The sequence below is a fragment of the Hyla sarda genome, chromosome 11 (assembly GCF_029499605.1).
Source record: "Hyla sarda isolate aHylSar1 chromosome 11, aHylSar1.hap1, whole genome shotgun sequence".
Taxonomy (NCBI): Eukaryota; Metazoa; Chordata; class Amphibia; order Anura; family Hylidae; genus Hyla; species Hyla sarda.
In genome coordinates this window covers 96,826,755-96,847,051 of record NC_079199.1, presented here as the reverse complement: position 1 = coordinate 96,847,051, position 20,297 = coordinate 96,826,755, and the positions used below count along the sequence as shown (strand labels likewise).

General features: G+C 45.6%; 1 protein-coding gene across 1 annotated transcript; it reads left to right on the top strand.

The window, feature by feature from the left end:
* Window positions 1-711: 711 nt before the first annotated feature.
* Window positions 712-10,854, top strand: VSIG8 (V-set and immunoglobulin domain containing 8). The gene is made up of 7 exons (XM_056546458.1): window positions 712-842; window positions 3,075-3,244; window positions 3,341-3,545; window positions 5,279-5,437; window positions 8,545-8,667; window positions 9,331-9,466; window positions 10,102-10,854. The coding sequence occupies exons 1-7, from the start codon at window positions 776-778 to the stop codon at window positions 10,415-10,417; spliced, it is 1,176 nt and encodes a 391-aa protein (XP_056402433.1). The 5' UTR covers window positions 712-775; the 3' UTR covers window positions 10,418-10,854.
* Window positions 10,855-20,297: the final 9,443 nt, after the last annotated feature.

Genomic DNA, 20,297 nt, shown 5'->3' with positions numbered 1-20,297 from the left:
AGGCATCTTATCCCCTATCCTTTGGATAAGGGATAAGATGTCTTAGCGCCAGAGTACCCCTTTAAGGTCTCTGAGTCTCTGGTCACCTCCTTGGGCCCTGACTGAACTGTATAGACTTTACCATCTATCTACCCTCAGTAAAGCTACCGTTATCCGCAACTTGGCGTCAGAGTCATTATTGCCCCTGTGCGTAGCCGCGTGACCCCGCGTTATATTGCGAAAATATACGTCCTGCGTCGTTAAGGAGTTAAATCACAGTACCCCATATACAGATTTAAATGGGCACTGTCATGGAAAAAAAACAACTTTTTAACACAGTTTATGTCAAAGAGGCATACAAAAGGTTTCAATTTGTTGGGGTTCTAAGAGTTCAGACCCCGAAGGATCACAGAACGAACAGGAAGGAGTGTGTGCTTAGTGCATTCCCACTCTGCTCAGTGTCACATGACCAGGACAGACTCAGAATGGGGCCATCCTGGTCTCATCTACACAGAATCAATTTAGTACCTTTAGTAGCAAATGTGGCAAACTAGGACAGATCGGGGCTTCGGGCTGGGCCTAGAGCAGTGTGGATACCAGTTGCCCAGAGCAACCAATCAGATCGCTTCTTTTATTTTTAACAAGGCCTCTACAAAATGAAAGAAACGATCTGATTGGTTTCTATGGGTAACTGGGCAAGTTTTCCTTTACACAGGATTTGATAAATTTCCCCCCAAAGACCATACTCTCCTGCCCTGTTGCACTAGCTTTACCAGAATACACTGTGGGGGTTTTGATGGCGTCCATGACGGTTTGGCGCCCACCTTGTGTGACATCACAATTATCTCAGGGGACCAATACTTGTATTTTTTTTTCTTTTTACTGTAAATTTTTATTAAAGATTTTTCATGGATACAAAATCAATCCAAAAATAAAACAGGCCTATGACATTACAAAGGGCCGAGATCCAGTAGCGGTCAGAAAATGACATTTCTGTGGAACATAAAGGGAGGCATGATAAGCTCATAAACGCAATTAAAGTTAAAGGGTCACTCCGCTCCCCAGCATTCAGGAATTCAATGTTCACATTGAGTCCCTGAACGCTGTGTGCGGGCTTCCGTGTTCACGCCCGCCCCCTCGTGATGTCACGGCCTGCCCCCTCATTGAAAGTCTATGGGAAGGGGATGCGACGGCCGTCACGCCACCTCCCATAGACTTGCATTGAGGGGGCGGGACGTGACGTCACATGATGGGGCATGATGTCACGAGGGGGCGGGCATGAACACGGAAGCCCGCACATAGCGTTCAGGAACTCAATGTTCCGGACGCTGGGGAGCGGAGTAACCCTTTAAACCAATGCCCCAGGGGTAGACACAAGAAACCTAAATGTTGAATCAAACAGGTCCAGAGGAGGGGGGGGGGGGGAGGATGGAACAAAAGGGAACCCACAGACAAACAGACGAACAATCACAGAGTCAATAGGGAAAAGAAGGGAAAAAAAATAATAATAATAATAAGAGAAATAGAGAGGATAGTTGAGGAATGAGGGAATGGAGGGAAAACTTGTATTTTTACCCAGAGAGCACGCCTAACAGAAACTGGTATTCATGGGTGCGGGTTGTGATGTCCTCCTCCCTGCAGGGTGCGTGTGAGACATAGGAGATGTGAGGAACTAAAGATTCCTGCGCTGACGTTCATCGCACGAGGACACCGCTCCTACACGATCAATCAAGGCGGTGACGATGAAGGGGTTCCCCTTGTCAGTGTCCTGAAGCTTCCTCATCTGTGATGTCATAACTGGTCATACATGTTAATATGTTCCATTAAAAAAAAACTTGTGTTGGATAAAAATTATACAAATATTTCCTTGTCTTTATAGGGAATCTTCTTACCCAGACCCAACATATGGGCGCATTATCCTCCGAAAACACAAAATATGATAATCACTGTTATGGGGACACTGTGGGCTGTCACTGTTATGGGGCACTCTGCTTGAATGTGCTGTAAGAGCATTAGGCTCTGTTATGGTGGTTCTGCAGCTTTTTGCTGATATTAAGGCACTGTGGTTGCCACTGATATGGGAATAATGGACTTCCACTGTTATGATCTCACTGTAGCCTCACTGTTAAAGGGGTACTCCACCCCTAGACATCTTATCCCCTATCCAAAAGATAGGGGATAAAATGTCTGATCGCGGTGGTCCCGCTGCTGGGTATCCCCGCAAACTCCCTGCTGCACCCGGCGTTCGTTTAGGGCGTTGGATGCAGTGCCGGAGGCTCGTGACGTCACGGCCATGCCCCCTCAATGCAATCCTATGGGAGGGGGCGTGACGACCGTCACGCCCCCTCCCATAGGCTTACATTGAGGGGGCATGGCCGTGACGTCACGAGCAGGGCATTAGCGTGACGTCATGAGCCTCCACATCGCCAATCATCTGGCACGGAGCGAAGTTCGCTCAGTACATCGGATGTCTGGGGTGCTGCAGCCGAGATTGTGGGGGTCCCCAGTGGCGGGACCCATGCGACCAGACATCTTATCCCCTTTAAGAGGGCACAGTAGCTGTCAATATGAGAACACTGTGAATTAGGGATCGACCAATATCGATTTTTTAGGGCCAATCAATATGCAAATCAATGATTTAAAGCGGCTTTTGCAAGGCCAGAGACCGCCGCCCGCTTCTCTCCCCTTGCCTGTCCTGAGGTTCTCCCTAGTCCAACCACCACCGCTGCCCCATTGTCTCCCCCATCCCCGTTTTTTTAATTACCTGTTCCCGGGGCCCGGGGTCCATGCTACTTCTGGCTCCGGCGGCGTCCTGAGCTATCACTGTGCGCACTGACAGTGACGTCGCATTGAGGAGCTCGCAGAACGCCGCAGGAGCCAGAAGTAGCGCGGACCCCGGGCCCCGGAACAGGTAATTAAAAAACCGGGGATAGGGGAGGCCATGGGGCAGCGGTGGCGGCGGTGGTCTCTGGCAGGGGAGGCGGGGTGGGGCATTATTGGCATAATGGCCGCTGTAATGAACATTAATTTTCTTTATTACAGTAGCCCAGTCCTGCAGGGTTTAAGACTGATTTTTTCTTTCTCTTTTTTAATAGCACTGCTGGGCGCCATTACTATCCAAGAGCAAAGTATTGAGACCATTCTCCAGCCTAAAGGAGGTAGTGTGACGCTGGGCTGTACATATACTGTGGACCCTTCAGAAACTGGAAACTTGGACATTGAGTGGTCCCAGATGAACCCAGACAGCACAGGTCTGGATAAAGTTGTAAGTATCTCTATGATTGGAGCTAAAACAGTGCATTAACCTACCTGAAGGTATCAGAGTCCCAGTTCTGTTAACAGGTGTCCATTTTCCCACCAGATTCTCACCTACATGGACAATGCTATCGTGTCAACTGGTCCTCCAAGCCTCATGAACCGCCTGTCTTTTAACTCTGCGGATCCCAGCACAGGCGATGCCTCCATCACCATTACCTATCTGGATATCGGAGACTCTATGACCTTCCAGTGCAAAGTAAAGAAGAACCCCGGGGTGGCCTCGAGAAAAGTTACGTTAGTTGTTCAAGGTAAAACACATGGGGGGAGATTTATTATTGCTTTTAGAGCATTTATTTGTCTATGCTTTGGCGCAAGCAGCTCATTTAGCGACTTTTATGCGTCTTTTGATATAGACAGTTTTACCCGTAGAACTTATTCTTTTTGACCATGCAGTGGTCACGTATTTATCATTTGCGACTTTTGTCAAAAGTCGCTATTTTGTGCACAAAGGTACTTTTTTTTAGGCGCAAAGCTACACCCCCTACCAGTAGGTGTGAGAATCACTTCTACCTTCCGTAATTCAACCATTAACCCCTTGTGAGTGACAGCGTCCCACTCCCTTTCTATGACACATACTCAGGAGCTGAGCGCCGGTCATAGCTGGGTGGTCCTGGCGTGTATCTACCACCAGGACCCATCTCTAATGCCAGACATCACCGATCACGGTGATGTCCGGCTTTTACCCCTTAGACACTGCAATCAAATTTGATTGTAGCATCTAAAATGCAAGTAAAAATGTCCCAGCAGCTCTGTGAAAGTAAAAACGCTTAACCTTCCAAATTCAGGACCCGGGAAAGTGTCTACTTCCCTCCCTCACAAGCGTCTAGAAGAAGTGTATGTGATAGAGCTTTTCCCATCACAGCAGAGCTGCGAAAAATTCATCCTCCTGCTGCGCCTTCTTGATAAATAAGATCCACGCTAGTCAAACCCACCACCCAAATAAACGTTGGAGAATAGCTCTACCGGAGACATTCTTTGATAAATCTGGGCCATGCTGTCTATAAGGGTGGTGAACATTCCTAGCTAATGATCTTTGACTTTCATGCTAACTTCCATATTTCATGGTCTTTCCAACACCTTCTGGTGACTTCATAGAAGCTTCGCCTTACTTTTTAGAAATTGATCATGATTGTCCAATAGTCACGAGTAGATACTGATGCATTTACAACTACTACAAGGTGGAGCGCAGTATATTTCTGATGTAAAGACAAGGACCTCGGCTTTCATGACAACGTTCATATTCTTTGGTCCTTCCAACAACTTCTGGTGACTTCATAGAAGCTTCGCCTTACTTTTTAGAAATTGATCATGAAAGTCCAATAGTCACGAGTAGATCCTGATGCATCTACAACTACAAGGTGGAGCGCAGTATATTTCTGATGTAAAGACAAGGACCTCGGCTTTCATGACAACGTTCATATTCTTTGGTCCTTCCAACACCTTCTGGTGACTTCATAGAAGCTTCGCCTTACTTTTTAGAAATTGATCATGAAGGTCCAATAGTAGATCATGATGCATCTACAAGGTCAAGGTGGAGCCATGTATGTTTCTGATGTAAGGACAATGACCTCGGATTTCATGCTTACTTTCATATTCCTTGGTCTTTCCAACACTTTCTGATGACTTATTCGGAGCTTCACCTTACTTTTTAGAAATTGATCATATAGCCAAGAGTATATGCTGAAGCATCTACAAGGACAAGGTGGAGCCCTGTATGTTTCTGATGTAAGGATAAAGACACAGTCTTCTGTTTTGGTAGAACGGGTTAAAGTTTATTTGAACTCTACACTCAACGGAACAAAGTTACTGTTCAATGGGGGCAATAATAAAAGCTAGTCAAGATACATGATGGCCTCCAAAGACACATTCTTTTGGGCCTTAGAGCAGTTGTTAAAACCAATCCTTCGACATATCATCTTAGAAACGTGGAGAAATGGTTTACTCTACAACTAATAACACATGGACTCTTCTTCCCATCTAGCGGTTCCCTCGAATCCTCGTTGTTTGATCGAAGGAGAACAGTACAAAGGAAGTGATGTCATTCTGAAGTGCAAATCAAGTGAGGGGACCCCGCCTCTAAGTTACAAATGGCAGAAGATAGCTGGGCCCTCCAACCCAGCCACTCCAGTTCTAAACATGGGTAGGTTTAACTCCTGGTTGGTGATAATATGTGATGGTGTGGCGAAGCCACGGGGTGCGAAGTGAGGTGTGTGGGGCAGGTGTTGTAGCCCAGGGGCAGGTGTTGTTAACCCCTCCGTGTTTGTGACGCCAGGGCGTGGTTTTAACCGAGAACCACCCGAACAGTAGCACCGCTAGTCCAAGTTTAGGGAGGGCAAATAATAGTCCAAAGCCATGTTAGGGTTAATGGTAGCTTTACTGAGGTAGACAGATAGTAACAGTCTTTACAGCTAAGCCAGGATCCCAGAGAGGTGACCACTAACACAGGGGACATTGCAGCTTGCTGGGACTTGCAGTGACTTTGACAGACTTTAGGACAGCCAAGCTGACTATAATAGACTTGACTTGACTGAAGGTAGTGACAGCAGACAGAGATGACTTGACTTACTGACTTGTGGCTGTAATTTAGGCTTGAGGCCTCCAGATGTGCTGGACACTGGATCTGAGACGTCTGGACTGGACTTGACCTCAGCAGAAAGTGCGGTGGAAGAGAGAGATTGTAGTACCTCCCCCTCTTATAAAGGGGGCTGAGCAAGGAGCCCATAGGCTAGCTGCGGGTCATCTGGTCCCCTGGTGCTCTCTGGGTAACAAAACATGTGACTTAAAGGGTAGTCCAGTGGTGAAAAACTTTCCCCTATCCTAAGGATAGGGGATAAGTTTGAGATTGCGGGGGGTCCGACCACTGGGGCCCCCTGCGATCTCTCTGTACGGGGGCCAGGCTCTCCGGCCAGATAGCGGGTGTCGACCCCCGCACGAAGCGGCGGCCGACACGCCCCCTCAATACATCTCTATGGCAGAGCCGGAGATTGCCGAAGGCAGTGCTTCGGTTCTGCCATAGAGTTGTATTGAGGGGGCGTGTCGGCCGCCGATTCGTGCGGAGGTCGACACACCCCCGTCCCGCGGGTTGTCGGGGCTCCGTACAGGAGATCGCGGGGGGCCCCAGCAGTCGGACCCCCCGCAACCTGCAACTTATCCCCTATCCTTAGGATAGGGGATAAGTTGTTCACCACTGAGTCACCACTGGACTACTCCTTTAAACATATGACAACCATTATCATGTGACTAATAACCATGTGACCATATCAAAGGTCCTTTACACATAATATACAACTATACACTGCAGGTGAGCCCTGGGGACGTGCAGGGACTCAAGCTGATAGGACTGTGGAATGCATATCCCGTACCGGGACATCACAATGGTATATGGCAGTGGTTCTCAAACTTCGGACCTCTTAATGTTGCAAAACTAGGACTCCCAGCATGCCCAGACAGCCAACGGCTGTCTGGGCATGCTGGGAGTCCTAGTTTTGCAACATCTGAAGGTCCATAGTTTGGACACCACTGTCATACGGTATAACATAATTTGCCTAATACGTCTCCTAGTTGAGCGTTTGTTATGGCTGTATACAATCTAGACAATCCTATGTGAGCTAAACACATGCAGTGGCAGAATCAGTGATTTTGGCAAGACCAGCTGGTCATCTAATGCAGCTCCAGGCACACCTTATAATTTAGTTTTTTTTATTACAGGGCACAATGAACCCAACCCCCTTCCTCCCGTATGCAGTTTGGCCCCCCAGGATGTAGAACCCACTTGTAGTTATCTTTCCCCCCTGTAGGTAGCTTTCTCCCTGTAGTTAGCTTTACATCTACATATAGGACCACCTGTAGTTAGCTTGCCCCCTGTAGGTAGCTTGCCCCCTGTAGGTAGCTTTTCCCTTGTAGGTAGCTTTTCCCGACAGCCACTAGAAGTCAACCAGGAGCTTCTCTACCTACGGAACATGCGTAAGAAGTCATTGTGCATGTCCCAGATAAAGCAACGTACCCTGCCTCTAGTGACTGCAGGCAGCGTCACTAGAGGCCGGAAGCCCCTGGAGACCTCACAGCTTTTACGCCCCAAAGACCCCAGTGGCAGTGATACACCACAGTCTTCTAGAATATCCCTTGACCCCATCTACCCCACCAGTCTGCCGCAGCACACCTCCCCACCAGGATCGGCACAACGGTTTGGTACCACTGATCTAATGTGTATGGCGGCCTCCCAAACTCTCCCACAAGTGAAGATGTTGGGAAAGAGAAGGATTGGGCAGTTTTATTTTAAGTGTCCAATCCTTCTTTTGTTCTTGGGAGATAAGCCTCCAGCAGAGGAGCCCCCACTAGCAGACTTACCTTCCCTCTCCTTCCAGAATATATATAGGCTACTGCATTGGTGACAACCAATATGGCATTCAGTTCGGTGAACACATTGATCAGTGAATAAAACATCGAAGTCTATCAATGATATATACGGTACTCCTTACTGGAAAACAAAGCAAGACAGGCTGGGCATAGATCTTTATCAGTGATATAGCGCCCTCTAGTGTCAAGGACAGCTCTAGTCTTCTGCAATTTTATAGGTCCTGACTAGCTATTTCACACCGACAGCAAGGAGTTCACAAGTTAAAGGGGTACTCCGGTGGAAAACTTTTTTTTTTTTTCAAATGAACTGGTGCCAGAAAGTTAGACATATTTGTAAATTACTTCTATAAAAAAAAATCTTTACCCTTCCAGTACTTATTGGCAGCGCTATGCTACAGAGGAAATTCTTTGCTTTTTGAATTTCTTTTTTGTCTTGACCACAGTGCTCTCTGCTGACACCTCTGTCCGTGTCAGGAACTGTCCAGAGCAGCATAGGTTTGCTATGAGGATTTTCTCCTGCTTTGGACAGTTCCTGATACGGGCATCAGGTGTCAGCAGAGAGCACTGTGGACAAGACAAAAAAGATTCCAAAAGAAAAGAATTTCCTCTGTAGCATACAACTGCTAAAAAGTACTGGAAGGGTAAAGATTTTTTAATAGAAGTCATTTACAAATCTGTTTAACTTTCTGGCTCCAGTTAATAGAAAAAAAAAATGTTTTCCACCGGAGTACCCCTTTAAATACCATAAAGTAAGATAATGCAGCACGGTGGTCCCATTATGCTTCGCTCATTGTTTGTAGTATTTGTGACATAACATGTTTTGAATTTTGTATGTAGGTATTAACTCCTTCAGGCTTCTGTAATCTGAGAAGAATTTGTCTCTTCCTACAGCTCCTGTGACTGGAGATTTACTGATAAAGAACATCTCTGACGTATATGCCGGGGCGTATCAGTGTAACGTGGGGAACCGAGTGGGGAGCGGAACTTGTGTGGTTGAGCTATCTGTATCCTCAGGTGAGAAAAATATGGTATTTACAGTAGTATAACCGTAGTTACATACTTGTACATAGAGAGCAGAATTATAGTAGTTATATTCTTGTATATAGAGAGCAGAATTATAGTAGTTATATTCTTGTATATAGGAGCAGTATTATAGTAGTTATATTCTTGTATATAGGTGCAGTATTATAGTAGTTATATTCTTGTACATAGGAGGCAGTATTATAGTAGTTATATTCTTGTATATAGGAGCAGTATAATAGTAGTTATATTCTTGTATATAGGAGCAGTATTATAGTAGTTATATTCTTGTATATAGGGGGCAGTATTATAGTAGTTATATTCTTGTATATAGGAGCAGTATTATAGTAGTTATATTCTTGTATATAGGAGCAGTATTATAGTAGTTATATTCTTGTATATAGGGGCATTATTATAGTAGTTATATTCTTGTATATAGGAGCAGTATTATAGTAGTTATATTCTTGTATATAGGAGGCAGTATTATAGTAGTTATATTCTTGTATATAGGAGGCAGTATTATAGTAGTTATATTCTTCTACATAGGAGGCAGTATTATAGTAGTTATATTCTTCTTAACCAAATTGTTCATTTATCCAGAAATGACCCTTATATGTTATAAGTGACTGTAATCATGTCTATTCTCCTCTGGTTCAGCTAACCGTACAGGGATTATTGTTGGAGCTGTGTTTGGCGCTTTATTCCTCCTGCTTCTCCTTCTCCTCCTCATATGGTGTCTGATCTGCTGCTGCAACAAGAGACGTTATGAGAAAGATCTGGCCAATGACATCAGGTGATATTCTTAGTACTGATCACAAGATGGAGCCATTGTACTGCAAAATATCCTAATTACTGGACTAATTGGTAGCAAGCTAACCCTATTCATTATACTCCAGGCACAATGGATTGTAATGCGACTTATAGGTAGTTTGCCTACATAGCAGATTTCAGTAAAACAACAGTAATATCTCAGTTATGCAATTTAGCTAATAAAATAGGAAGCCAAGTAACCTGGTCGGGTGTAAACCCATGTCCCAGGAGCATTAATTATCCTATTGTGTTCTCTGGGCTTTATCTCTAGTTAAAGGGGTACTCCGCTACTCAGTGTTTGGAAGAAACTGTTCCGAACGCTGGAGCCGGCGCCGGGAGCTCGTGACGTCATAGCCCCGCCCCCATCATGTCGTCACGCCTCGCCCCCTCAATGCAAGTCTATAGGAGGGGTCGTGATGGCTGTCACGTCCCCTCCCATAGACTTGCATTGAGGGGACATGGCATGATGTCATGAGGGGGCGGGGCTATGATGTCACAAGCTCCCGGCGCAGGCTCCTGCGTTCGGAACAGTTTTTTCCAAATGCTGAGCAGCGGAGTACCCCTTCAAATAACCTTAAAAACACTTGTCTGACCTCCTTCTTTTCTACCTGTCTACAGAGAGGATGTGGCACCCCCACCAAGTAACACCAATAGCCGTGCCAGCAGTGTCCGGACCGCCGCTGGCTACAGAGCTCACAACATCAGCTACTCCCTCCGGCGGGTCTACAACGAGGCACCAATAGACGAACCTCCAGCTTTATCTGTGGCCAGCAGTGATGCCTCCAAACCCAAATATGACAGCCCCATTCCCACCCCTGAACCAGTCTTCGTTGTTTTAGACCAAAGCCCGAAACACAATCCCTATAATATCCAGAGGGTAGGGGGGATACCGGTGATGGTACCTGCACAGTCTCGAGAAGGTTTCATTGTCTGAGTCGGTGAACTTTATTCTACACATGAACATCGCTCTAATCTCACATGGGATCCATACATCTAAGAAGGTGTAACACTGTCATTTTTCCATTTGTATATATGTATAAAAGCTTTAGAGAAGAATATGCACCATCATCTCCTGATTCAGTCCACCACACGTTCCCATTTTGGCCTGGACTTAGCACAACGCCCTTTCATTGGCGCCCTTGTAGGAGATAAAGGAGGGTGTAATCCCTTATCCTAGATTCACTTTTGCCAACGTTTTGATGCCTGAAGTGGAGAACTGCGTAAATGGACACTGTCTATGAGTAATGGGGACAACCTCAGACGCGGCCCATGCACAGAAACAAGGCCCGAAGGGCCGAACACGATGGTGAGAGGTGTAAGTTGCAGCTGAAGGCCCCAGTGCAGCATCTGTGATAGGGCCACCATGTATCATTCAGAACAAAGGAAATGGAGGCACTCCGGTTTATTCAGGTCAGGTCATACAACAATGCTCAGTCCAATGACTGAGCATTGTTGTATGACCTGACTTGAATAAACCACCCGCAGAGAACCGGAGTGCCTCCATTTCCTTTGTTCTGAATTTTGGCTCTTGTCCTCTGGAAGAGCACCGGCACCAAGCGGAGGATCCATGAGTAAGCAGTGGCAATCGTGACCTTAATCCCTAACCCCCAAGCCCCCCAAGTGGCAGTGCCAACTCTGGACTTTCCTTTTATTTTGGATTGCCACCATTTGCCATACTGATAACTTTCTGTGTGGCAGAAGCTCATTTTGGCATCAGGTGCCAGCCCCTACACTACTAGCAAGAGAGTCCGGCCATTTTGTCCAACCTTTGTTTTTTGTCTACAGCTAGGATTGCCACTTTCCTCCATCATAAATTCCCATCCGGGTTATTTTGCCCTTTGGGGTTGGGGCTTGTGGCATGGCCTCTCCAGGAATTAGTTATGTGAGTGAATGAACTGGGAAAGCTGTTGGCGGAGGGGTGTGTAGATGTACCACCGGACAACGTGTTCCAGGTTCTGTATTTTCAGTTCTTTTGCTCAGTTTTTGTTGTAAAAGATTACGTTTCTGGATTGCAAAGAAATGTTATGTTTTTGACTAAGTGTCTGCGTGTAGTTTTTCTTGAGCAGGAGTCCGGACTGAAGCACTGGGGGGGGGGGGTTCTTCTTTGTATATCACAAATAGCACAGTGGATCATTCCTGCCGGTGACGTAGACTGAGTGGATTCTGGATCTTCTTTATTGTACGTTCTTCCTAGGTGGCAAAATGACGATGTGGTGGAGAATTGACAGAAGATATCTTGTTAACCCTTTGTTGGGTGTGGAAATAGAGCAGTATGTGTATATGGGCCATATACACTATACACAAAAAGAGGTGGGCTCAGCCTATAAATAATCACTAGGGTGCTATCACATGTATCATAGCCAAACACTACACAAAAAAGAGAAGAGATACAATAATGGATGCACACCTACTTATTCTACAAAATACAATATCTTTATTACATACATAAGTTGATACAAGACAACTCAAAAAAGGACATTTAAAAACACCTAAAAAGGCTCCAAGGCCTCCACAAACAGGGGGGGACCCACAAAAATGAGCCCCTCCCAGGACACCCGCAAATGTAGTAATTGCACTAAACCACCTAGCCTATTGAATGACAATAAATCTTAAGTATATATACAATCTGGTAATAATACATCCATACTCCTGGACAATAAAAAATACAACCTGCACCAAACGTCTGTAAATGCTAAACACAGGAGAAAACAAGGCAATACGGAACGATGGATGAAGGTGACCATGCGGGTGTCCCCCTAAACCCCACACGTTCCGTTGTCCGCCGACAACTTCCTCAGGGGTGGGGTACGAAGGAGGCATATTACAATCTGTGGCCATAATAGGGTATTAATGGGTAAAAGATGGCTAACTAGTTTAGGGCAGAGAGAGGGGCCATAAAACGGTGTAGCGGCACGCAACTATTTAAAGGTTTTTTTCCATGAATACAAGTTATTTCCTCCGATTGGAAAACTGAGTCTCCCTTCATAATGGAGCAGCAATTGCTCACGCGCACCGTCGTTCCATTCATTCTCTTTGCTGGAAACAACCAAACCCTGTAGTTGGCTATCTTGGCACAGAAAAGAATGGAGTGGTTATGCGCACACGTGCACGCTGGCTGCCTCTTCCGAATGCAGGACTCTCTGGGTGGGTGAATAGGTGGAGTTCAGTATCTTTCATTTTTAGGTACATCCAGGGTCAGACAGCTCATAATGTGGTGTGCAGGAGGAAGAGCAATGGTGACTGGGGTGTTGCGATGATAGTGTAGGGTCTATTGGTGTTAACCCTTAAATGTCGTGACGCCAGGGTTAGGTTTCCTCAATGTAGTAATCCTACCGCCAACCATCCCACAAACGGCAGGGAAAAATAACGGAATGTCCACAGCAGATTTTATGAAGTAAACTTGAAGTAACTTTACCGTATATTTTATGCAACGGCATGGAACATAAGAGTCTTTGAGAGAGAGAACCATGGTGCAGGTTCCTCCCAGCTTTGCTGGGACTCCGGGATCAATAAGCTTTAGTGCTAGCCACTGTGCTACTATTATTAGGAGATTTGAGTTTCTAGTAGTCACACAGAATTCAGTAGTTTGAGCTTGAATAACTCACGTTTTTGTGGCTGCTAGGTATTAGGCTTCAGGCCTAACTTGAATTGATGCTGATGAGATGATGAGATGTGCTTGCTTTCATGTACAGGTCTCAAGAGAGTAAGAGAGTGAATTTCGTGGCTGCAGCCCCTTATATATTAAGGGGGTGGGACAAACCTCATTGGTCAGCAGAACCTGTCAGTCCTGACCCAGTGAACTCTGGGTATCACATGACCTAAAGGTCCTTAAACCATAATACAATTTAATTAAAGGCACGTGACCTCTAAGGTCCTATACAGAGACATTCCTATATAACATATATATATATATATATATATATATATATATATATATATACCTCAAATACCATTTATATGAGGCAACTAGGGGTTAGTCCTACAGGAGAGCCCTATTGGCATGGAGGGACTCTGACTGAGGGGACTTTAGACAAAGGGACAGGACCAGGTCCTGTACCGGGATACCACAATAACACCCTCCTAAGGCTATGCTCACATGTGAGAATATCCGCATGGAAAATCTCGGTGCGGACATTCTGCAGACTGCGGGCGCCGGCATTACGTCTCATAGACGGCAATACATCCCATGCAGAGTCCGCAGAAAGAATGTACATGTCTAGTCTTTCTTTGGATACCGGAAGAATCTGAACTTCTGTGCCAGATCTTTCCGGCGGGGAAATTCTGCTATGTGCACAGAGCAGCAGAATATCACTGAAATCAACTTTGCTGCTGCGGAATCTCTGGTGTGCGAACGTAGCCTTAGGGTCTATTTACGCTTGCGGAATTCGGCCTCAAATGAAAGCCCAATATACTTCTATGGGATTCGGCACTCCCATTTACACTTCTGAATTTCCGTTTGCGGAATTCCGCTAGCGGAATTCTGCAAGCGGAAATTCAGAAGTGTGAATGGGAGTGCGGAATCCCATAGAAGTCTATGGGCTTTCATTTGAGGAGGAAATCCGCTGGCGGAAATTCAGCTATGTCAACGGATAATTTCTGCCCGAAGATTCCGAGTGTGGCCAACGCCGACTGAATCAGTTGGCGCTAGGACTGTGAGGACATTGCAGTCCCCAATAGACTGCAATGTGTTTCGTGAGGATATCCGCCTGAAGAATCAGCAACGCCATTCTTCAGGCAGATATTTTAAAGCAGATTTTCCATTCACAAATTCCGCTTCCAAAATTCCGAAGTGTGAATATGTTGTAAGGATTCCTCCTTGGGGATTAGCTCTTGGATCGTCCTGGTCACTTGCCACGGGACACGTTTCCTCGCAATAACGCACCAGACAACCGTTCAGCATACAAGTCTGGCACCTCGCCAGCTTTATTTACACAGGTTGCAGGTAAAACAAAACATAACTCAGGAACAAACCAAAGTCCTAGACCATCTGATCACTGACTACACATGTAAGCATGCCCTGACTACTAACTGGTGAGCTACCCTCAGCCAGCATAAAACATGTGCCCCTGCAACCTGTTTTACTCACAGTTCACACTGTCACTTGGGCCACTCACAGCTCCAGCTGTGTGCTTCCTCAACAAGGCCCGAGTGTCTCCCCCTACAGCGACATGCTGTTTCCCAGGGAGAGCCCCAACATACTTCCCCTTTCTGCTACCTCATTAATTAGGCCACAGGTGGAGGATTCTCCAGAGTTAGCTAGGGAAATACACCCTTTCCTCACCACACTGTCACAATGTGAACGGAATACCCATTTGCTAGGCCTGTACATTTAAGATGGCAGAAAAGTTGCCCAGTTGCCCATAGCAACCAATCAGATCGCTTCTTTCATTTTTGAAAAGGCCTGTGAAAGATGAAAGAAGCGCTGATTGGTTGCTATGGGCAACTGGTCAACTTTTCCTCTGGAAAGGTTTTGATAAATCTTATAGAGATAGAAATGTTTTTCTAGCCCTTTTCGGTCCCTTTTTCCTTGCCCAAAAACACTGCAGCCAGATGCTACAGGACTAGAAAAACAATAGGAAAAAAACAAACAAAAAAAACAAGTGACATATATAATTAACTGATAATATGCCACCAAAATTATGTCTGGAGGGCGATAAAGTCTTTACGTTCTATCGAATCTACTTTTATGGCTTTTATGTAAAAAAAACTTTATTATACTATGCAGTTTCTCTTCCCCACTTCCCCTCCTGGTTTTGGTTTACAAATACTGATGTCAAACACACAAGTGTGAATTAGGCCTAAATGTGTAAACCCATAGGTGTTCCAGTACAATGGAGATTTCTGCAGAGGGTGTTGTCCTTCCAGGCCAGACCGGTCAGGGGGCGCGTGATCAAACATTCCTCCAGCTTACTCCACATTTCACCAGTATCGGATTCTTCTATTCAAATTGCGTCAATATTTTCCTAAGAAAGTGAGACAGATTAGAGGCCATTGTTTAAGCCGAGAGGATTCTCTGAAGTTCGGCAGCTTTAATGGTGATATTCTTCTCCTGCCGTAGGAAATCCTTCCTCATTGTATGTTAAGCCTTTTAACCTTTTCGCTGCCCAGACAGGATTGACGCTGTTGGAAAACGCAAATGAATTATAAAAAAAAAAATAAAAAAATAAAAATACAATTCCTGAAGCAATATTCTTAGCCTAAAGGGAATCTCTATGTCAGGATGGGTTCACACCATTACAGTCCGTTTAATTTTGTTGTACGCAAAAGCGACAAATTTTTGTAATGTAAGTCGAAGGTATGCAGATTAGACCGCAGCGTACGTTTTTAGCATCAGTTTAATGTATCAGTTTTTTTCTGGGGGGAAAAATAAACGTATACATCAGGATAGGTTCATACTGCGTTCCTGCCCCCATTAGTCGTATTTGTCGGCTTCCCACAAAAACATTCCATTGTGTTAATGGGAGCAGCGGACCCCATTGTTCTCGAAGGCCGAATGGAGTCACCTAGTGACTCCGATCAGGACGTATCCACTATTTTCAGCAGACTCGAAAAACAGGGGCTGCTGCGCTTTTAAAATAGCACATACATCCTAAACGAAGCCACTAGGTCACTCTACTCATCCATAGAAAACAATGGGGTCTGCGGCTCCCGTTAACAGTGTATGTCTAATGGGATACAACTAACAGAGGCGGGAACACAGCATTAACCTACCCTCAAACGTGGCCAAAAATTTGATGTGAAAATAGTCTAGATTCACACCACGCTAGTGCCCTGCCCTGTTAGTCTGATCCTTCGGTATCCCACCTAAAACAGGATGCCGAAGAATACTGTTAACAGAGGCAGCGAACCCTATTGAATTCTATGGTGAACAGACTCAGCCAGTGACTATGTTTGAGACCTATATGCTATTTCAAAAGGGTAGTAGCCCAGTGCTTTTGAGTCAGCATAAAATAGCGTAAAGGGCCAGAACTGAGTCACTAGGTGACTCTCTTCGGCCATACAATTCAATAGGGTATCCCTCTCCTGTTAACAGTATAAGTCAACATCCCATTTTTGGTGGAATGCAACTAAGGGTGCCAACACACTACCTTTCTGCCCCCGTTAACCGTATCTGTTGGCATCCTGCCAAAAATGGGATGCCGATGAATACTGTTAACAGGAGCAGCAGACCCCATATACTTCTATGGCAGAAAAGAGTCACCCATTGACCCCTCTCGGGATTTATGGTCTATTTCAAAAGCGCAATAGACCCCATGATGAGTCTGTTTAAAATAGCGCATACGTCACTAGTGGTGATTTTGTTCGGGGATAGAAGTAAATGGAGTCCCCTTCTCCCGTTAAATGTATACGTCGGCACCCATTTTCGTCAGGATACCAACGGATACAATTAAAAGGTGCAGAAATGTAGTGTGTCCGTAACGTAGAGGTATTTTCCAATGGGAAATGTCCATGTGGAATTCCGCAGGAATATTCTGTACAGACATTTCGCCATAGCAGAGTCCCATTGATTTCAATGGGATTCTGCTGCACTGTTTACACGGTGAAATTTTCGCAGCAGATGTTTCTGCGGCGGAAATCCAGATTCTGTCGTCCGCTGAAAGAATAGACTTGACTGTTGTTATTGCGGACTTTGCTTGGAAATACATTACCATCGACGAGATGGTGCATTTTCCAACGGTACTAGCACACCCCTGGATTAGTCAAATGTGCAAAATGTCCGCATGTGTTTTTTGTGCTATGTGAACATGGCCTAACAGAGGCTCTAACGTAGTGTGAACCTACCCTTGGAGCGGCCTTAACCTGCAGAGGAAACTGTTTATCACTGAGGAGAGAAGATCCCAGTCCGCTTCCTCTGTGCACAATAACCTGTGTCTTAAGATGATTAGGCTCATTATGGGACATCTGGGAGAGCTCCTTAAGAGAGGGCTGAGCCACAAGGTTATGTGAGTCAGGACCATGATGGTGGGCTTGTGTGAGGCACTGGGGTGACGGTGGTGGGCTTGTGTGAGGCACTGGGGTGACGGTGGTGGGCTTGTGTGAGGCACTGGGGTGACGGTGGTGGGCTTGTGTGAGGCACTGGGGTGGTGGGCTTGTGTGAGGCACTGGGGTGATGGGCTTGTGTGAGGGACTGGGGTGATGGTGGTGGGCTTGGGTGAGGCACTGGGGTGATGGTGGTGGGCTTGGGTGAGGCACTGGGGGGGATGGGGGTGGGCTTGGGTGAGGCACTGGGGGGGATGGGGGTGGGCTTGGGTGAGGCACTGGGGGGGATGGGGGTGGGCTTGGGTGAGGCACTGGGGGGGATGGGGGTGGGCTTGGGTGAGGCACTGGGGGGGATGGGGGTGGGCTTGGGTGAGGCACTGGGGGGGATGGGGGTGGGCTTGGGTGAGGCACTGGGGGGGATGGGGGTGGTCTTGCGTGAGGCACTGTGGGGGGTGGGCTTGTGTGAGGCACTGGGTAGTAGGCCAGGATCTTGGAGAGGGACACTTGTATACGTTTTAGTGAGAGGCCTAGGCTTATTTGATCTGTTTTGTGCTGTGCATGTGAAGAATGAAGTTGTGATGCATGTGAGAAGAATGGGAGTGGTAGTCAGGTTAGTTGGGAGTAGTTGTCCTCAGTATGCACTAGAGCAGTGTTTACCAACCAGGGTTCCTCCAGCTATTTCAAAACTACAACTCCCAGGATGCCTGGACAGCCAGCGGCTGTCTGGGCATGCTGAAAGTTGTAGTTTTGCAACAACTGGAGGAACCCTGGTTGGAAAACACTGCCCTAGAGAGTGATGTTGCTTGGCAGGATGGTCTGGCTATCCTCATGAATCCTGTGTCAGCCTGAGCAATGCTTTTGTCAAAATGGATTTTGCACTGGATATAAAGGGGAATTTATGATTGTTGTGGTAGGTAAACTATTTTTGTACACTTTTTTTTATTTTGTTTGGTGCACCAAATTCATTAATGGTTGCATCCTTCTCTGTCAATTATTTTTATAACCAGACCATGCTGGGATTTTGGGCTACTGGCTGTAAGTTGAGACCCTCCAAAAAAATGTTTTAGATAGGTTGTTGTGTACTTTGACACAACTTTATGCTCCAGGTCTAAATATGGATAGGTTTTCCATCACTGACCCTAATACTTGAACCAGCATGTAAGGCAATGTTCGCACAGTTTTTCAGTACATATTTCCGCTGCTACATTACATGCGACTCAAAACGTGTACAACGAGCACCTTTTGTTTTCAATGGTCATATGAGCCGTAGTTCATTATTACATAGTGGGAGAACGATTGGGGCATTATTCATCTATAGGATGACTCCTAATGTAAGTCTATTGGACCATCACCTGTTGTGGGCCCAGCGGGAAGAAAATCTGCTTCTTCCTACTAGTTCTAGCAATCTGTGGGGGTCTGGAATAAGTAACATGGTGTTTGGTGCTGATGAAGAGGTATTTTGTGATGCACAGTGGTATTTGATGCTGCTGGAGAAGTAACATGTGCTGAATAGCCATGTTTGGCACAGCTGGAGAGGTATTTTTTGCATCATGGTGGTGTTTGTTGCTGCTGGAGAGGTACATTAAACTACACAATAGTGTTTGCTGGAGAAGTATTTTGTCCAGCATGGTGGTATTTGGTGCTGCTGGAGATGTATTTTGTGCAGCATGGTGGTGTTTGGTGCTGTTGGAGAGGTATTTTGCACTACACAATAGTGTTTAGTGCTAGAGAGATATTATGTGCTGCCCGGTGATGTTTGGCCCTGCTGGAGTTGTATTTTGTACTGTATGGCGGTGTTCTGAGCTGCTGGAGAGGTATACATTGCCATACATAGTAGTGTTAGGGTGTATTATGTGCTCTGTATGGCAGTATTAGGTTAACACTGTTCGCAGTATTTGGAGGTGCCATGTACGATGTGTTTGCTAGAGAAGCCCAAATAGAAAAAGGTTGTAGAAGTCATTTGTAGAGAAGAAAAGGGAAAAGGCCCACAGAGGCGCCTAGTGCATTACCCTGGGAGATAATAGGGTCCCCACAAAAGGTGGGGTAGATAGAGGGTCTGATAGATGGCCGCTCACCTGGAGCGTATACTGTTTACGCATGTAACCTCTAACTGAGGTAGGAGGATTCTGTGCAGACCCGCAGGTCTCAGGATGGATCCGAAGGGAAATCCTGTTGGTGGACTGGATGTGGTGAGGAAAAAAGACCTTAAAGTAGGCGCTCAGAAGTCCAGAGAATTTCACAGCCAAGTCATGGAAGTGAGTTAAATTCAGGCTTTATTTGTTCATAGCATCAATAACTCGTTTCGGGGTCAGCATACCCCTTCTTCAGATTGACAGATTTGTACAGTACATTGACACATAGGGCTTTTTATACACATATGGATTAAAAAAAACATATTTTTCAATGTACTGTACAAATCTGTCAACCTGAAGAAGGGGTATGCTGTTGCCGAAACGCGTTATTGATGCTATGAACAAATAAAGCCTGAATTTAACTCCCATGACTTGGCTGTGAAATTCTCTGGGCTTCTAAGCGCCTACTTTAAGGTCTTTTTTTTTTTTTTTTCCTCACCACATCCAGTAGAAGTCATTTAACATATATAAAATAAAAATATAATATATATAATCAAATAAATATATTATTTATTTTAATTAAAAAAAAAAAAAAATTATATATATCTCTATCTATCTATCTCTCTATAATATCTAATATAATCTAGGCTCCAGCAGAGGGCGCACTTTTACACACTCCAAGTCCAAGGTGCTCTGCTGCGCTTCCTGACAGACGCATAACACCGGAAGTTAATGCAAGCCCCGCCCTCCGTTCCCGGCTAC